Source organism: Pollicipes pollicipes, unplaced genomic scaffold, assembly GCF_011947565.3.
Source record: "Pollicipes pollicipes isolate AB1234 unplaced genomic scaffold, Ppol_2.1 Scaffold_4881;HRSCAF=5763_pilon_pilon_pilon, whole genome shotgun sequence".
Classification (NCBI taxonomy): domain Eukaryota; kingdom Metazoa; phylum Arthropoda; class Thecostraca; order Pollicipedomorpha; family Pollicipedidae; genus Pollicipes; species Pollicipes pollicipes.
Genome location: NW_023596576.1, coordinates 34694972 through 34715324, shown reverse-complemented (window position 1 = coordinate 34715324; position 20353 = coordinate 34694972). Strand labels below are relative to the sequence as shown.

Sequence of the window (20353 nt, the reverse complement as noted above, 5' to 3'; positions counted from 1 at the left end):
GACTCGTTGCAATTCAGTCAGTCAGAGAAGTTAGACAGAGGCATTCTAGTTTGACCGGCGTCACGCAGATTGGAGCTCATCAGTGCTGCTAACATCTACAAAATGTTATCGATGCCGCGAAAGCACATTTCAGGCTCAGGGCTCTGACAATTGATCGCCAGCTTTTCTACATGGCACACGCATGTTTGTGCGAATAGGGATGCCATATCTGAACGAAGCCTGTCATGTGCATGTGTGCAGCACTCTCCACGACCGTTCTAGATAAGTTAGGTGAGACAAAGGTCTCGTGATCAGTGATATATGGCAAAGCGATATAAAGGATTGTTTCATGGGAACATTCGTAAATCAGCCTTCAACATCCAGTGATGCTAAGGAACCGGAGGGCCTCTTCGGGTGGGGGTGGGGGTGGGGAGGGGGGGGGGCGGGCAGAGAGCTGCCGTAAAATATTTACTGGCTCTTCAGTGCTCCGAATTGTATACTCCGATGACAAAAATCGAGGAATGATAACATTTAACCTCTAAGTTACTTGACATGATGGCAGTAAGAATTTGGGGTATTTGGTCCGATGAGGTTCCCTTCCTTATGGGTTTTGATGTTCCCATCCAAAAATCCCGGACCGCGCCCCGATAGCTTTCTGGAAATGAGCACCATCAACCTCTGTATTTGCTACATCATTCCACTTGTTAAGGTGAGTTTTCAGGAAAGAAGGTGAGTCCGATTAAAATATGTTTAAAGTTCCGATCATACGCTAAGATGTTACCCAACTTCCCAGGATTAAACTAACATTTTCTCAGAATCATGAATGTTGAACTTTTCTCCGCCCGCCTTATGGATTTATTTACATTTGTACGTAGTTGCCAGGCCGTTCGCTGCTGCTCTGGGGTCGAGATACTATGGCACCTGGAGAGCCTTCCCCTGCCTGCTCCAGCTTGCAACAGATGTGTGTAATATATGTATTTGTACCCACAAAAGTCTCCAAAGTATCGCAATCTCGGTTTTCCTCGCAAGAGGGTCAAACTTTCCACACAGGGCCTAAAAATGGCGAACACCGCGCTCACCAGAAACACGTTAGTAATGAACGTTACCATGGTTGCGCAAAGCACAAGTTACAGACAACTCATGGCACTTCAAACATTATGTATCAGGGGCATGGCGCCCGCCATCCACAAACAAAACAAACAACTCAAGCAGCTACCACTATACGACACGCGACTGACAAGACGCTCCCCCCCCCCCCCCCTCATCGCTACGCCAGACCGCAGACCAGTATGCATCGCGTAAAAATGGAAAACAACGCTCTTGACATGGCGAAAAATGAAGCGTCGAGCCATGCAGAACTATGTCTCTAATAAGCGCGTGCAGCAGGCCAATCTTATGTTATGATGCCGCAAGCATGCGCTTTACAAAACTATGGCAAGAAGAACCTTTCCTAAAATAAACATGCATACATATGTATGCATATATATATATATATATATATATATATATATATATATATATATATATATATCAAAATGTGTATGATCGCTGAAAACAAACCCAAAATCTGTATCTTGTGAGCTCCCTTTCCATGCCAGCAGGCAAAGCGTTGTTCAGTAACGACAGCTAACAATTATAGGGAAGTTCTGGTAGTAAAAGGCGCGGCAAAATAAATCGTCCTTAATTCATTGCTTACCTTAAAACCCCAATTTCGTGCGCATAGTGAAGTGTCGAAAGCATGCAAAATATCGCAAAAGTACGGGTCAAGACGTTGGTTTTTTCCGAGACCATACCCATTTTCCGGGAACTTGTGTGCCAAAGGTACGTTGGATGACGGTACCTGGTGCCTGGTCCCCTTGTTTAAGGTAAGTATCCTAATTTCACCACATTGCGAATACAATTGCGATCATGCATTGAGTACGCACGCTTGATCTGACTTCCGTGGAAAGGTTAGCTGGCAACTGGCCAAAGGGTGTCAACCTGGCCCGGGGCGACCGGATGGCAGCTTTTCACGGCACGTGGAGTTACCAAAATCCGTTAGAATCAACACAGTGCAGTTTGTCAGTCGAAAAGGCCAGAGACATTATGAAATGAAGTGCACAGATTTCCAATCTCCCCCGGGCCGAAACGCTAACGTAACCGCCGCTACCGCAAGCCAACTGACAATGTAGTCATTCCTCACAACGTTCGATGTTGCTTAGCAACCAGCACGGATTTCTGTCCCCCCCCTCTCGCCCTCCACCAACACGTCTATTTCGTCGGCAGGGTGACAAGGAGAAGCAGAAAGGACTCACTCCTGACCCTATGATGGACCGCTCCAAGGCCTTGAACCTGCCCGCAGACCAAGTCAACTTTGTCAAATACCTATGCATGCCGGCGTACGTCATTATAACCCAGGTTCTTCCAAACACCAAGGAGATGCTGGAGAATGTCAAGTAAGTACTCCGCGACACACGTGGTGCTAAAACGGTTAAAACAGTTGTGTTTTCAAATTACTATTATATCTGTGTTCACTTTCGCTTGCATGTAGACTTTCAGCCTGTAGGTACGTAACGCATCTCAGTGAGTTCATTGGTACGGTTTGTAAGGGACCGTACGAATGCGCGTGACCCTGGACACGTGATCTGATACTCACCGGGACATTCAGCGTAGACTGACGAAGCCTCGCCGACGAGGAACACTGAGCGCTCGGCTTTGCAAAATGTGTGCGTAAGGTGTGAATGACGAATGTGAAGGAAAGAAAAGAAGCCTAAAGAAATATGTGGATCATGTCTGACGAACACCGTCAATGTCAAAAAATCTTTGAAATCGTCATTTCAGGGTGAAGTCAAATCACTGAAAATTGTTTTAATTAACAGTAACAGCCTTCGCAATGCGACACTATGATTCTGATAGGTAAAGATTGTAAACGCAAAGTCAGCCAAGTTGAAGATCAGTTGACTTCATTGAGATGACCCAAGATTGCTCCTTGCCAGCAGATTGTGGCACGCATTGATATGAAACATAATAATTCAGATACATACGGCCAAAATTTGTTCTAACCGCGATATGACTTAATTCATATATCACCCACTTAACTTGTCAACAATACGCAGTATATGGAAATGACCCGCGGAAGTTGCGAATCAGGGATTGAGCTGCGTTTTTTTCTATTTATTCCTATAATTCCTATAATATACGCGGTGCAGAGTGTGGAATTGACGGGGTAAAACTAATCTCGGGGTTATCATGTCGGCAAGGTTATGCACTGGTGTTGTAATCGTCCACTGGTGTACCAGAACACTACGAGGCGGCGCCTCGAGGCATTCACACGGCACTCTGTGCACCCCATGGGTACGCGCTCTGCGAATACTGCCTCGCCCAGTGGCGGCATGATTCACTTGGCTGGACCCGACAGTGGCACATCCATGGCAGCCTCCACCTTAGGTTCGTGTTTTGTTTCGTTTTGTTTTTAGTAGTGCACGCAGCGAAAACAATGAGTATACACTTAAAGGAAGTGTTTCATATTCGAATTAGGTTTGAATTGAAACAACCACATGAAAGATCACGCAGTGCGGTTCACGGCCACGCCCTTTTCCAAGGCCTTAATCCCGCTGGTTCCTGAGCTTCACGGAAATGTTGAACTGTCGAAGGTATTGAAGTAAGCACCAGATGTGGTGAAAAGCTCACCTATAGCATCGTACCTTGTACAATATTGATTGTGAGTCAATTGACGGTCGCTATATCTGGAAATCGCGCTCACGAACGCCAGATATCAACGATCCGATCATTATATTTTCCGTAGTCTTCATCGCCGCATGACCTACGGAATGGCAAGGTTTGAAAGACGTTATTAAGACGTCATGAATCCCAATGTGACCTTGCATTGCTATCCCCGGAAGTATCATCTTCGCGGGTGTGCAACTCAGAAACCAGACGGGTTTAGTTAGGTCTCAAGGACAGGGCTCTGAACTGCACCCAATGATCTTCAAGATGGTATTTCAGTTCAAAAACCCCATATAAATGTGGAAAGCCCCGTTCAAAGGCCGCGAAGATGTGCAGACTATTTTGTGTTGGACAGGAGCGGATACAGGAATTTCGGTTGGGGGGGGGGGAGGGTACCCTCTCCAGGGGGCATCAATTGCAATCGTGGGGGCGCCAGCCATGCACCAAAACAGCTCTGATTTTGACTCCTCGGTTTTATGAAGTCACTGAAAAGATCACAAGATGTGCACACTTCGCGAATTAATCTGCGCCAGGGATAACCATATCACATAACCCATGCTATGGGGAACCATGTTCTCGCCCAAAAAGTGAGGATGAGAATTACCACCCGTCGTAAGATGTCACGGAATACGGTTCTGTTGTATCTAAGCGACTTTCCAAGATTGGAAAACTAAGTGTTATATTTTTCAATACCTACAATCCTTTGAAGTCCATAGGAATACAAGGTTTCACTCCTCGCTTTATTTTCTACATAACATGAACGCGACAGTCTGGGCCGGTTCCGTCGCTCCCACAATTTCGCTTCAGTGCAATGAAAGTCGGACGTGAATCACATTAGTCTCACCGTAAATAAGGCTCGGTCGTTTACGCTTCATGCAAAAGGTAAATATGAGATACCACTAAAGATCTGAAATCATCCCAGCGCGGTTGTATTCACCTTGGCTTCCATATTACCCCACCTTATTGGATTGTGGCTATGAATTACAAAGCTTTATTTGCGTGGCGACTGATATGTTCACGTTCAACCAACGCTGAGCCGCACATCACAAAGTCGAGACATACCGCATAGGTAAACTCCCATTTTACATCCGTGTGCCTCTGAATCGGGAATAGCTAATGTCAAATGAGGCACTGGTTGTTAATCAGCTCGTCATGGAAGTAGTTTGGTGTGCGACGCGACCGTTTCCGTTGATGCCTATTTTGTGCGAGATATTTTACTCACCTTTGGAGCGAGAGCATGAATTACCCAGTCTAACTTACGTGACAACTAATGTGTTCTACGTCCAACTATCGTTGAGCTAGAAATAAGACCAGTCGTGGGGGCCTGCGAAATCAGCCCGTTCACTGTTATGTAAACCTCTGTGGGATTATATAAGTGATCAAGGACGACCTTTGTTGTGGGCGACCTTGTGACCTTGTGGGCGACCTTTACTCGAAACATGATGTATGGCCCACTATTGGACAAGGACGGTTGTTTCAAGCATATAGACATGGCTCCTTTGGATGAAAACGCGCTATAGCACATCGCCCCCGTGACAGGAACGATGGCATCGGTACTATTGTATTCTCCACGCATTGAGACCAATCGTTGAGACAAATGAGACAACTCGTTAAGATGTTCCATAAATGGTTCGAGGGATTTTGAGGGGCTGCGTGCGTGTGCTGAGCGTGGGTCGTCTTGACAATTGTCCCCAGATCACTATGAGCGACGGTTCAATGATGGGCGACGGTTCTATCAGCGTCGAGTTTTGCAAGTGTTGGAAGATGATTCGGCAGTCACAGTTGTAGACCTGATCTACTACAATGATGCATATTCATTGGCCTGAATTAACTGTGTAATAACGAACTGATCAAGGTAGAGTTCGCAGCATAAACAATATTGAACACTTGGACGAACCGTTTGCATTTATCCCGAACCAGCAACAAGATCGCGCTGATTTCGGCGTTATGGCCGATGGTTTAATGATGTGGTTAATCTGGGTGGCGCTCCGCGCGTTAGCGGATGCAGGTCGTTTGAACTTGGCTCGAAAATGTTTGTACAAGCAGAACATCACGTTGCCAAACATAGAAACTTGTCCCACTTAGCCGCTCGCGTCCCCTTGTTTTACTTGATTTAACTCGGTTCATCCGCCGATTTCGGTGAGGCGGACGTTGTGGTTTGCACAATAAAGCATACCGTTTCGACAACTTTTACTGGTCCCAACGCTCCAATACAGCTCTTCTCACTTTTCCTTTCCATGTGATTCAGGCCGAGCAATTAGGATATCTGATAGTTTTGCCTTTATATCAGCACCGGTTCAGTCACTTGGGGTGTCCTTTGGATGATGATAGTTATTCTTCTTCCCATGTATGGGCACCACATGCACCGCATAGCACAGAAACCGTCCACGTTTTCAGGCGAACGCTCGACTTTTGGGGAGCCACGAAGGCGAAGGAGAGCAGCGCGTGGAAGCCGTATCCGAGCTGGCCGAGCCCGGCACACCCGGACATGTCACTGAAAATGGCGCGGCCGCCAGCCCATCCGCTCACTCCCGGCCAGCGCAGCCCCAAATAACGCAGCCTGCTTCCGTCTACCAGCGACCTCCGGATTTCGTTGAGACCGCGCATTTAAAATACGAGAAAACAAGTTTCGTCAAACCTTGCGCAGCGGATACGTCGGATGCGCCGCGCGCGCATCCCCGGTCACCACAAGAGCGTGAACGTAATGCCAAGCGATTTATTCCGCAATAAAACGTTAATTTGTCATACTTCGCCACCTTCAATAACTACAGCACACAAATTTTGGACGACTCGGTCGCCTGACATTTCAAGGAAGCTACACTCTATGTACAAGTATACTTTGAAGATTAAACGACCTATGTAAAGATTTTACTAACAAGAGCTATGCGATTTACACATGAAATCACGGAGCAATTGGCTGGATACAAAACTAACGAAACAAAATGCGTGATCACTTTGCCCACCGGCAATTTCCACGAGCTCACACCGGCTCGAGGTATCCACAAGTCACTGAGTCGCGCGCCCACTTGCCGGCCCTGGGCACCCGCACACTTGCCACATCAGAGTCAACTTACACAGGCACTATTCAAGTCACCGAAATTTTGCAGCAACACGGTAGTTCTGACGACGCAGATCTATTTAATCCTGATTCTGATCTTCCGCGAATGCCTCATTACGATAGATCTGCAAAGAGGAGGGAAAATTATGATGGGTCATACACTTTCCAGCACACATGACCCCCACAGCTTAGTACACTGATGGCGGCCGGACGGCCGCTATCTGTCATGTCATTGGGGCGTTACGACGCACTCAGCTGCTGAGGCTATATGGCGTCGCCTGCCTCTCACCCTGGCGGGAAGGGCGTGCACCGCGGGGAATCGAACCCCGTGCCTCTGGTTTCCCAGACGTGCAGTGGCTATCGCAGACGCGGTTACCACTACACTACCGGCACCCGACGGCCGCTATTAGTCGGCATCCATCCGCTGGATAGTGCTAATATAGGTTGGCCCAGACAGTTTACATTTGCGATTCAATCCGAGTGAAGTTCTTGTTCACTTGCCTTGGGTGGCCCACGCGTCTTATCAGCGCATTCTACGCTAGACTTTGCGGCGATAGCGTTGTGACGTTTTGACGGAACAGTATAGGGAAAGTTGGTCCGTCACCGATATTTAAGTCCCACATTATACAAAGAGGCCATCTTCTCATATATCAAACAAGATCAATACGAAAGGACAAAATTTCCGGAACCACCTCATCATGAGCAAGACCGAAATACTCACAGCTGGGCGCCGAACTGTTCTCGAAGTTCCGAACAATCTGATCCTGCGTGAATTTGACGAACATGTCGTACTGCTCCTGCAGTTTGGTTGACAATACGTTGTCGTATTCCTCCCGTATGTGGTTCTCACGTTCACGTAGCATTCGCTCGCAGATCATCCCAACCTGCGGAAAACGAAACAGGTAACTTAAGTGACGCTAAGGAGCAAATAACGCTTGACAGGTCGCTTGAAGACAACAGCAAAGCTGCGGGGTCAGATGCTGATGATGATGATGATCTGGGCTTATGGGAGGGCCGACTGCCCTGGTAACATGGGGGCCTGTTGTGGTGTCAGAACACAACTCGCAACATTGTTCCGATAGTGCGAGCCTACTTCCGTATGGAAGCAACTGTCGCAATTAATGATACATGCATTCGTCCATGTAAACAATGACAACTCGCTCAGATATTTTCAGACACAGCACACCACTTTCCCACCAGTCCAGCTTAACTCGCGGACAATGAACCACGTCATACTTTTACACCGCATGGGTAAATGATCACACTGGAGTCACACACTGAAATTAAAGCCATGAATTTGACACTTGAACTGCTAGCTCAACTGTTTTCTTAGCAACTACGTAACAGCTTGCACTGAAAAACGAAAACCAATTCACGGAGGATTGATGAAACGCCTGGCCGGGATAAAAATCATGCGTTTAGTTACATGACTGTGCCTGCGAAGATTTTGACTCGATTTTCTGGGATAAGGAACACATCGAATTGACCGATGTCCTATTCTTTGTCAATCCTTGTCTGTCTGTATGTCAGTTTGTGTTTGTCGTTGACCCGCCTGAAGCCTGGAAGTCGGCCGGCTTGTCCGCAGTTCGTTAGCCAGATGCGCTGCAAAGATGGCTGTACGGATCGCCTTACATTTGCGCATACGATGAGTTTAAACTTTTGACGATCTCCGCCGTGACTGCGCACCCTTCAATATCGGTGTCGGTCATGGCGCGCAGAAGGCCGGGCATTTCGCACCTAACAAAAATAAATTTTTCGTACAAATAGGACCAAGCTGTGCAAATGCCCAGTCGTCCAAAGCATGTTGCAAAGTTCGAGCAACGATGGAAACATGACCCAGTCAACGTCAGCAATATGGTCCAGGAAATATGACCTGAACTGCAGTAAGATGAGTCCACTGCAGCCTGTGGTGCAACATGATCCAAGCTGGTATTGGCTGGCACTCGGCTGGTTTGTGATGGTGTGGCGCGGTCAACCTTTCTTGGTTTACATAACACTCATGTCTCACAAATCAAAATCAATATCCATCATCAATGGAAAGCATGGGAAAGTGTGAAACATTCAGTGCCCTAGCTTCACTCCCTTGTCAATACAGCCAGCGGTCAATGACGTACCAAATGCGCAACAGTCGTCGAAACTGAGAAAGTGGCGGCATAGAGTTTATCTAAGTCTGAAGAAGATAGAAAGTGAGCCTCGCAGTATCAGAAGATGAGCCTTGCAGTACTGCAGGCTTTGTGAATTGTGGAAAATCACGGTTGATGGCCCAACAATGCTATGTGTTGGATAACACTTGCATAGCATTTAATGCACACTTTAATGTACGGGTTTAAAAGTAAGGTGAAGTGATAACATGCACATCGCAATAACTTAGTTTTTGGGGGGTTGATGAGGATGACTGGGATTTTACGGCGCGCCGACTTCTGGGGTCATTTTGCGCCACACCGCTCTCACGTCGATAGTGGGGCTCCGCATATCAGTGAATGCAGAGGCAACCTACATTGTATGTGGCAACCGAGGTGCCAATAGGGCTCGGGGCAAATTATGGGCACTACACCAGAACATGAGCAACGGATAGCGCGTAAACACAATAAGGACATGCCGGTGCTTGCCCTGCTGAGGGGAGAAAACCATGTGTCCAGTATGTGTGACCTAGGAAGATGTGGCAGAGGCCCGTTTCTTCACTTTTAATGATGCGATGAGAGGACTGCCACTCGCAAGGGTTTGACCTGGTAGCCCTAAGCAAGCTTGCTAGTCTCCACTTCATCTAATGCATGGCAAATGATAACAGTGTCTAGGTACCTGCCATGTTATGAAGACAGTCATTTAGCCATAGAATAAAGCTGCTTCCTAATGGTGATGATGATTTGGGGTTTTAGGGTGATGGTTGCTTGGTTGGATGGATGCTTCCTAATGGGTCTCAATGCAGGACCAGCAGATTAGCTCCAAGTTAGTTTCCACCCATTAAGACATGCTGATGATCAGCATCAGCTGTATGAAATACTGCCTACTAATAAGGGCATATCATATGCCAACCAGTCACAAGCTGACAACCTTATCACAGGGTGGCATAGGTCATTCTTATAAACTGATTTGATCATATGCTCATACATACTGATACCATTATTATATACACACTAATTGTTCCCTCCAGGAAGTTACCATGTGTCTGGTATGGTAAATACCTGGTTATTCACTTAATATGCAGAGGGTGTACAAAGAGATGGCGAAAGCAATATGAGCTATCAGTCAGAAATTTATGGATACTTCCCTATGGTTTGAGATCAGGGAAATCAGTTCCTTATATCAAACTTGATATTGAGGTTGTTTCTATTCTCAAACCAGCTGAACATATGCATGTCCCACAGCCAGCACACCTTGATGGGATCACAGTTATTGATACTAAAAGACAAGTACCATTACTGATAGGATGTCTGACACTTCCCATACTGTGTATGTCAGCATGTGTCCAGCTAATCCTGTATCTTGGTCCAGACTATGCAGTAGTCACATCCAGCTTTGGTTACAGTATGTTAGTGTTACTTTCACTTGCCCCTATCCTTTCAGCTGTATGTTGTATTATTAAGTTGTGCTTGTAGAGCATATTTTTCTGTCTGCAAGCACACAGTTCTCAGTGTGATGTGTATCCTTTGCAAACCTCACAGAACTGTTCTGACACATTGAACAAATGATTACTCCTACTTCAATTTGAGCAGCAGCTGAACTGTAACAACAGATCAGAAATATAGTTTTTTGGACCAAACAAGGAGCAAAATAATCATGGTACATAAATTTCCACTCTTGTGACCCTGATGGCATACCATGTCATAATGGCACCATTCCTGCCATGGAGGGTCTGTTTTACCAATACTGTACTGTATGTAGATATCGCACATTATAAACACAGGACCTCAATGACAATATTGTGGATGTTAAATATGTTGCACTCACAAAGTTGCAACTGAGAAAGAATCCCTTTAGTGAGAAGAAATAAAATGTGTTTTTTTTGACAAGCAGGCAGCATCTACCATAATGGAGCAATGCCAGCAGTTTTAGCCCTGCTGCAAAACTTCAACCTTCACCACAGGCCAAAACCACGAACTTCAGAGTCATCCCAGGCCGCAAATCACTGACCTGTTTAAACGTGAACAGTGGTTTGTCTGCCTTGTTGGAGGAACCACTTGTGGCAGTGGCAGCAGTGGCGGTGGCAGTACTGGATGAGGCTGATGGCGTATCTGAGTCACTGTTGCTGTCAGAGTCGATGCCATGGTACTGCAGCTGCCGGCGACGATGCAGCCGGCGGATCTCGTCTCGGACGCTTGCAGCAATCATGTCTGGGCAAAAATATTACACTTCAGGCCATGAATGAAACACATAATACAGCATAACTATCAGTACAAAAAACATGCAAACCACACCTTAAAAGCATACACATATTTATCAAACAGTTTGAGCTGATCTAATGGCACCCACAGTGCAGTGCCAGGTACTCTGATGACTGACTACTTGCAACCTGATTTGGTGGGTTCAAGCAAAAAAAAAAGTTGACCAAAATACCCTGAAGTTCCCCAGTTTTACTCCCCTCAAATGACTAGAAAAACCTGAGTTTTGTGGTCACCAGGAAAGTTACATGTCGCTGCACTTCAAACCATACCATCAGTTACAAAAGAGAATGCCATCATAATGGTGGCACCCCACCATCACAATGTACAGAACTTGGAGTCACTCACATAACAGCTTGCTTTGGTCACTAGGGCACAAATAATTCCCAACATCCAGCAGAGCCCCTAGCAGATCTAGGTGTCACAATAACCTCACATAAAGGATGCAGGGAAGGTGGAGCCCACCCCCCAACCACAAGGTTGAGGCTTTGCATACACCCAACATGTCATATGCTATGTTGTCAGTTAGGTCAGTTTATGTACAATTTCTAAATTTTTGTCATCAATATTCTGTGCTGTGTTTTACAAGAATTCTCCCCATGGACTACATACCATTCTGCTTTTTCAAAATCCAGATACACCCCAGTTGACAAACTAAGAAATAAAATGTAGTGATATGTATGGCAACACTGGATGATGTGCCATGCTCATCAGTGGTGAATTATCGCTTGCATTAGATCACATCCAAATTTGTTCCGTTCTTATATTAACAGGACATACACCAGATTGATCCATTTTAATATTTTCAAGTCCTTTCAAGGCCCCTCTATTCTATTTTCATCAGTTTGATCCTGACCTTTCCTTCAGTGTGAAAATATCTTCCATGTGATTGTGACACCACCTCCTTATCCCCTTTAACATTGCATGTGCATTTCACATGTCAGTGATGTTACCACAGCTGTTGACAACTTCAATTTATGCATGCAGGCAGTGCAGCATATTCTCCATCATCTTCTGGCATGTCTCTGTGACCCCTGACTTCTATCAACAGGTAACCACATTTGAAAATATAACTTTGAAAGTATGCACAGATGGATTTTCATATTCAGCTGAGGGAGAGGACCCCAGCCCTCTAACCCATATCCACCTTCTAAACTTTGGGAGAAAAGTGGGTGAAATCTGGAACAATACCTGTTTGAAAACAAATACCCTCTCCCCCAACTCACTGCAAAGATTTCATTATCAGGTGGCACTGCAAAAGCAATGCCTGGTTAAGACAACACCAGACACACCATATTTATCAGCATCCATAAAGAGCAATGGTTACAAGTTTGGATTCACAACAAGTTTCTGTTGAAGCCTGCCTGCAGCATCCCTCTCTTACTCCTGGGCAGTGTGTCACACAATGCTACTGATGACTTTATATGGGGTCATTTCCATTGTTTCCATTCCTGATGCTCACTCGAAACAACGATGATTAGCACTTTAAAGTGTGCTGACCAGAATGGTCATGTGAAGCTCATCTCTGAAAAGCAATTATTTCTTATCTTTCTATCATATATTCAATAGAAATAAAATGTGTATTGGTGTTTTGTGGCATGTCGACCACAATGGTGAAATAAAATATATTGAGTCAAAAACATCCAGAAATTACTTAATATCAGTAACTGCTGTGAAGTTAAGTCTTCATCTCTGGCTGGTCAGTCAGGTCATCTAGGCTGATGGCAAACTTAAGGCTTTAGCAGTCATTTTAAGCAGTCTAACAAAGAAAGCACCTTTGATATATCATGTGAAGGGATGTGGAAGATTAAATGTGCATTTTTGTTTTCTTCAACCCCGGTGTCTAGAGAAACAGAATTTGTCACTGCCTTATGGTAATCAGGAATTCACAATCTGTCATTGCAAGGAAAAGATGGAATTATGATATTTAGTGAATGACCTTAGTCGAGGCAACTGACAGCTTACACTCCCAAGTTGTCATTGATTAAAATGTTTGCTTGAAAACAACGCATGAAAAAATAACTGAAGACTCACCTGCAGAGACCTTGGGTGTCACAGTTTGAAAGGGTGTAGGCTTCGCCTTCTGTTCTGAGCTGGCACTGGGTGTCACTGTCAAGGGGACACACCGCCTCCTCTTCGGCGACCTTCCGGGACTGCCAAATGGATCAAAATCCAAACTTCTTTTGAGAGTCACACACGCCATTGCGAGGAGTCCGACCGAGAACTCTGGAAATCCCAGCCAATGTCCACGCTCACAAGCGGGCAGTGATGTTCCGATCCAGGTGTGGATGTTCACGCCAGGAACAACTATTTTCTATGAGGACGGAGATCTGCCCAAAGCTTCAACCACAGATATAGCGTTGCAATATGCTCTAACACAGCACACCTCCCACCCGCCAGCACGAAAATGGACGACAGGCAGTCCGACCACCGAGCTTAAAAGATGGCTGCCATGGGATTTCCGGGATTTGCCCTCCACGCTGTTCGGACAGAACAAATACACAAAAAATTTCCTTCCCTTCGCCAATCAAACTATGGAAGGAGATATATCTACCAATCAAATCAAAGATTGGAAGTCACAATGTGGAAAGTGAGCAGCTAGCACACTTGTTCAGGAACAGAATGTAAAAGCAATACACAATCTTAATACTGCCCTAGGCTACAATTTGTGCGAGAATGCAATGTTTTCAGATGCCTTTGTTATCTAGGAAAAAAACATCCCTGCTACAATTCACCACTCTAAAAAAATTGCATCAGTTTGAAGCTCAAAGGGAAATACACTAGTATGATTATCGAACTCGATGCTTTTGGAAGGTACTAGGATGTGCTGCCTAGGCCACATGCAAAACGTCCTTGGGGAAATTTAGTACCAATCATAACTAAGAGGGTAAGGCTTTTAGTAACAATGAGTGCTAAACTGGGCGGAGTTTCATGCAACAACAAAGCATGGTAACCCAAGGATCCAGCGGGGGAGATGCGGTTCGTCAAAGCTGGAAGGAACTTGGGACTTTGTTAGAGCTCGACTGGAATAGAAAACCTTCGCCATGTGGGAAGAAAATCTTCGTCAATACCTTGCGAGTTGCTCCTGCAGGGCGGCAGGGCCGGTCGGTTGGTGTGATGGTTAATGGGGAGAGGGGGGGTAAGCGGTTTGGACACATGCCCGAAGAAACTTTGTTACTTTGATAACAGAAGAGTATCATCTACCGGGCACAAGTGATATTGAGATATCTTGGAGTGGAGGGCCTTTGGGCAGATATTGTCACCGAAGTGCAGAGGATGGGATGCCAGTCTTGGGCTGTAGTGGTCGGGAGACACATTTAGGTGTATGAAATGTTGCATGATAGTTGATAGGTGCCTAGTTGTGGTGGTCGCATCAGGCATCTGACTGAGATATAGTTAGGTTGATTGGAGAGGATTGCAGAGAATGGAAATATGGTAGTGTTGATAGCGGAACTGCTATTATAGCTTCGCTATTGTTTCAAGATAGGCATTTTCCCAAAATATCAACCGAACTATATCTCCATTCTCTTGTTCTTTTACTGGAGAATAGGGCTAATGCTCCTGTTTTATCTTCCATTACAACTTGAACTGACTTGAGGCAAGGTTTGAATCCTAGATGTAGGCAACTTTTTTAAAAAAGCATGTTAACTGAAGATGTGTATAAAATGTATCAGAGGCATGGGGACAACATTTTGCACAACCACACTTAGAATGATTACTGTTTCACACACATTTAAAACTGTTTTAAGCTCATGGTCATTGTGCAGTGGAGGCCAGTTTAGAACTTGCAGATGATTTCCTTGCCAGAATTTCATAGTATTTTTATGACAAAAAAATAATTGAATATTTAGCTGGACTTGGCCACTGGCCAGGCCTCAGTTTTGAAAACCAGAGGACTGAGTTCAGCACACTTATCCCCAGCAAAAATCATAGGATATAGAATCTTACAATATTTTTAAGGCAATGTGTCTGAAATATCTGGAGTGGTACATGTATTTTTTACACAGCTTTTTCAGGCAGCTGGTAGGGTGTATCCATGGGCGTAGGAACAGGGGGCATGCCCCCCCCCCCCCACACACACACTTTTCAAGGTGGGAGGCCAGCAATGTTAACTGGCCCCCTGCTTTTTGGATTAAGGTCGCATTTGGCTTGCTTTTGCACTGCATTAAACATGCATGCCAATTTACATATTTCACCAGCCATCTGTCTTAAGATGCATCATCTTTTTTGTTTGTTTATTGACCATTGCTATATGTTACAGCCGCAAGGCCAACGCCGCACAGCCTGGAGACTGCAACGCCGGGCGTCGAGGCTGGTATTGCTATGATTTTCGAGCACGCATTATCAACACCATATTACGTAGTTTTCTTAGCAGTTATCAGCTCTGACAGGATCTTGAGGATTTCAAGACGAGCGTGGGTTAGCCATGCTCACACAAGGAGCCCCATTTCATCTACAATCTACAGTCAGGGAGAACTCTATCTCTGAAGAACACAGAAAAACACGGAACTTGAATCTATTTGACAACTATCGGACTACCTGCAGTGATCAGGGATGTTGTTGCGTCAATGAGGGTTCCTGTGCTGATCCAGGGCTAACTGCGCGAGTCAGAGGGCCTCCCGTGTCAGGGATGGGAGCAATATGATACGATATACCCTGCTAATGGCCTCCGGATCGACCAGGAGATCCCGCCCCGTGCCGCCAGAATGATAGCCGGGAGACACTTCGCGATTGGACAGAATGACCCTTCGGCCCTTGACCGGGAACGGCTTGGCCATGTTAATACATATTGTTGACCACCCGATCTGCAATCAACTTTTCATCTCCAAATTTGGATCAAATATATCCATCTACAATCTCCCTTCGGGATGTCCTCAATGTATTTAGAACCCGAATAAAAAATTTTGACGAAGCTCTTGAATTCTATCGGTTTAGAAAGAGTCAACTAACTATTGTTAATTAAGAGCGCTGGTGATTTACTCCATACGGTCGTTCAACGCCTGATTTCTGCACGTTATTGACCTCAAGATACAAACAGAATTGAGCCCACGGTAGCTCCTGGTCTCTGTTCTGGTAACGAGGTAAAAATAGCAATAAAGCGAATAAAACTGTGTCACTTGTGCAGTAAGATATATCCGGAGATTTTGGGCGGATCACCATAAGATTGGCTTTTGTCAACCTTGTGTTTCCCCCTTGGCAAGGCTTTGGCTTCGCCTCTGCCTACACACAAATGCAGATCAAGTCGCATACGTTGCATGATGGGCAATGAAGTGTCCGTTCGGTCAATTCATTCCTAAGGCAGACAACTTCCCGGAGGCCATTTTTCTGCGATTGTGTGTTGTGAGGGAAGATAGTTTGCTGTCTTCTGTTGCAGGTGTCCAACACGTGTTCCATGCACGATGTGGTAGTAACGCTGGCCCAAAAGTGTGCAACAAAGCAGCAATACGATCAGTTCGCAGTCAGTCATGCGGGAGACATCCGGGCCAGAGCAGTGGCCACGGACGGCGGACAGGAGCAGGGCCTAGGTAAGAAGCATATGACAGATGGGCGTTATTATGTGGACTTGATTCTTATTAGAGAATCTCCAGTTTTATGGGTTTTGTCACGTTGTTTCTAGCGGTTTAAATCTCCCGAATTTGTTTCCAGCCTAAAATGCTGAGACAAGTCTTATCTCTTGAAAAGCAGCCAGCGAAATGAAGGCGCATGAAAAATCTGTCGCACTGTGAGCTATCGATCCATTTTTAAAATTCTCACCAGCCTGTATCCAGACCGTATTTTGGCATCTACACTGTTCGTGCGAAAGAGTTCGTTAGTATTCCGGAGGACCATCGACTTGAGACGTTGAAAGGAAAGAGTCTATTAGCCAAAGAGTTGCAAGGCTAAGGTGAGAGAGGGGTTGGAAGGGCGGCGTGTCGTCGTAAACGCGTCGCGGCTCGCGTCAAGCCGTGTCGGCGGAGTCTGAACGTGGACTTGGAAGGGCGGCGTCGCACATTCCGAAGTCGTCGTCGTTCGTCGTAAACGCTGTCGCGGCTCGCGTCGAGCCGCGCCGGCGGAGTCTGAACGTGGACTAAGCTCGCGTCGAGCCGCGCCGTTGGAGCCTGAACGCTGACGCGGCTCGCGTCGAGCCGCGCCGTCGGAGCCTGAACGTGGACTGCTCGGTAGGGAGCGTGGGTCCCCGCCCGCGTGTCCCCATAAACCCACGTGGGTTTTATGGGCCCCAGATGGTGAGAACCAATCGGCAGAGGGGCCGCTCGCACCCTCGCGGAGCCGCCGCCGCCGCGCCGGCAGCGACAGCCCGTTTGCTCGCTAACACACTGGAGGCAGATGCTTCTTTAAAGACCCAAAATGCCTACCCGCTCGTGGAATTTCGCCACCTCAGGAAATACAATGTTAAAATGGACGAATAATCTAGGGAAGCTGGATAGCCTCATTTGCCGAACGACTGATGAGTCGAATAGGCAAGATTGTGCACCGGTGATAAATGGCTCCAGATGCATATCTAGCATAGCGGCCGTGACATTGGAATAAAGAGCGGTAACAACCTCCATCCCCCCCCCCCCCTCCCTGCCGGTCATCAGGCTCGCTTTCCAGAAAAAGTTCCCGAAGCACACCCTGAGCTCGCCCCCCCCCCCCCACACTTTTTGAAACGTTTCCTACAGCTATGGATGTATCTACCTTTTCATTGTTAGGCGCGCGGCGTATCCGTCCGCCGCTTGCCGCATCCTTTTTTTCTTTTTAGTGCAATTAAGCTATTCTTACGACATGCGGATTTTTGTAATCCCGGGGACGGGATTGAATAAGGTAACTTCAGATGTGGCGCGCGGCGTATCAATCCGTCGGGGGCTACGTCCTGTTTTTCCTCAATGTGCGAATGCGAATTTTGTTTGCTACGTTTGGCTCGAGTGCTCGCCACGGACGTGCGCGCCAGGACGATCAAAAGAGGACGGCCTGTTAAAAACGCCGACCTAGTCGGAGTAAGGGACGCTCAGCCAGTACGCGTTCAACACAAACAGAGGGCACGTTCAACACGAACAGGGGGCACGTTTAACATGTACAGAGGGCACGTTCAGCCAGTGCAGAGAGACGTTAACACAGATGCGGTGATGGGGGACCATATCGACCTGGCGCGCTGACGGCCAGGCGCTCGGCGCCTTCATCTCGGAAAAATGAAAGTCGGGCAGCGACCATTCGGCGATTCTGAGATCCCGGCCCCTTTTCTTATTAGATCAATAAGAATGCGCGTTCTGTAAGTCCTTTTGAGGTAACGTGCTCGCGCACAAATTTTGATTGTTGTATGTTGTGCTCTCTTTTTGTACTTACATTGTTTCTCAGTAATTAGCATATCTGCCACGTGAATATGTCGGTGATGTGTATTGTTATGTAACTTGCCGACTCCGGCCTAGTGTTTTTCTGTGTTTCAATGAGTAGTCGGTAGGAAAATAGCAGATGAATGAATAATGTGCGGCCTGAGTTTTGTGCCAGGGGAGTCAGGCCTCAGTCAGTAAAGCGTAAAAGTATTGAGAACCGACGGGGGACTCCGGCGTGCAGATGAGGATTGCGGCGACTGATGATAGTGAGCCGATGATGGATTCAGGCGTGCCGACGAACAATTCCGGCATTATTCTGTGACGAGAGGAGGTGGGCGCCACGTGGTGATGCCGCGGTGAGCCTTGCACCAGGTGGCTGCTATTTACTGGGGATAAATTCTGACACATGCGTGGTGTATGGCTTTGCTATTGCACCCACAAATAACGGGGTCTTGTCGCTGCACATAAGCTGCAGGCAGTGTGTAATGACCACGCTTTAGACCTCCCTTTAATATGACCGGTGACAAGCATGCATGAGATGGTGGTGTGAATGTATGAATGCTATTTGCAGAATCCCAGCAAAGTGGCGTTTGCTACCCATGTTAGGATGAAAACATCTGTTTCGTAAAAGCCCATGTAATGTTGGTGCGCCAGTGTTTTCGCCACCATTCGCAATCGCCCAGTTGTTTATTACAGGGCATTGCCTCCATTGTAATTACATGTAGATAAATACGGAGGGTCATCTAGCCAACAGCTGTCAGTAACAACGACATGCATATTTAATTTAAGGAAACATGACCATTACCGGTGAACCTATTACTCCCAAGGAGCTTTTTCCGTGAGGTTGATTATTAGTAAGTGCGGCTACTATCTCTAGAAAGGCATTCATAACGTGCGTTACGCAACGTCATGTATGAGTAACTTTAAAACCCTTCCAAAAGCTTCATCTAAATCATTGAGCCAGATACGGCGCTTGTTGTCTTTAGGTAAGCTGGACTAGTGGGATTTCGTAATTGCCGTTTGGTGTCAGTGAGAAATTCGTCGGGAGAGCATGATAATGTGGCGAAAAAATGCGACGCGTCTTCAGCAGCCGTACCCCTGTAAGATACAAAGTAAAAAACGTCTTTGCTTCGAGTTACGCGGACGGCAAGATTCAAGTGAAAGGAAACGACGACGCTATATCGGGAAAACTACGAGTAACATAATGGTGGCCAGTATGGGCAGATGCCGCCTAATAGTGAAGCGGGAAAAATCAGACTTTACCAACGATGTTTATCAGAAATCGGGCGTAACAATAGCTGCAGAGGAGTTTTGACGAATGCTCACATAGTAATCTTTGCGTCCGCGTCAATTAAACTTTTACGGGGCCACCGTATGTGGCCTATTGCCGGTCGGCTGGCCACAGTCGGCGATGCCCCGTCTTAACGAAGAGGTCATGTCGTCCGATCGGCGATTTATATTCACGTCTCATGGTGCTCCCACAATGACATTGAGCAAGATCGCACCAGCCAAGCACGTATAAAAGTAATTCAACTTGCCATCCGTAACTCTAGAAGTCGCCGCGGTGGTCGGCTCGCCAGTACTAAGTGATAGGCCGCTTTGGCATCGCCTAAATTATTCGATGACGTCATAAAAAGCCTTGCACAGGCAGCTGATGGCTGTTAAGCAATGTTACCGAAGGTACACAGTGGCTGCCATTGCGTGCGCTTGAAAGTCTTTATTTCAGGTCACCTTATGCTGGCTATCACGCCACCGGCAGGCTGATATCAGTCAGCAACGCAGCGTAATAGTGAAGAAGAGGTCACGTCCGACCGGCGATTTACATCGGAGTCTGGTAGTGTTCCCGCTGTGACGTTGTTTGAGCGTGGTGGCATCTGCCGCCCATATATGCAAGGATTTTAAATTGCCAACCGTAACTCTAGAAA

The 20353-nt window shown here is 46.5% G+C and overlaps 2 protein-coding genes across 2 annotated transcripts in view; one reads left to right on the top strand and one right to left on the bottom strand.

Moving 5' to 3' along the window:
- The window catches only part of LOC119100294 (cAMP and cAMP-inhibited cGMP 3',5'-cyclic phosphodiesterase 10A), a 37523-nt gene extending 31270 nt beyond the window's left edge, over positions 1-6253 (top strand). The window contains exons 15-16 of the mRNA XM_037223400.1: positions 2245-2414; positions 6082-6253. Of these exons, the coding sequence (XP_037079295.1) occupies positions 2245-2414; positions 6082-6238 (327 nt within the window). The 3' untranslated portion in view covers positions 6239-6253. The remainder of the gene's footprint in view (positions 1-2244; positions 2415-6081) is intronic.
- Positions 6254-6386: 133 nt separating this feature from the next.
- LOC119100858 (akirin-2) lies at positions 6387-13597 on the bottom strand. Its single transcript, XM_037224028.1, has 4 exons — positions 13156-13597; positions 10874-11073; positions 7464-7626; positions 6387-6867 (listed from the first exon to the last, which is right to left on the bottom strand). The coding sequence occupies exons 1-4, from the start codon at positions 13322-13324 to the stop codon at positions 6857-6859; spliced, it is 543 nt and encodes a 180-aa protein (XP_037079923.1). The 5' UTR covers positions 13325-13597; the 3' UTR covers positions 6387-6856.
- Between the last annotated feature and the right edge of the window lie 6756 nt (positions 13598-20353).

Coding starts and splice junctions, on each gene's coding strand:
- LOC119100858 (XM_037224028.1), bottom strand. CDS start 13,324: ATGGCGTGTGTGACTCTCAAAAGAAGTTTGGATTTTGATCCATTTGGC. Junction 11,074..13,155: donor GACACCCAAGGTCTCTGCAG/GTGAGTCTTCAG, acceptor ATTTTTGCCCAG/ACATGATTGCTGCAAGCGTC. Junction 7,627..10,873: donor CACTGTTCACGTTTAAACAG/GTCAGTGATTTG, acceptor CGTTTTCCGCAG/GTTGGGATGATCTGCGAGCG.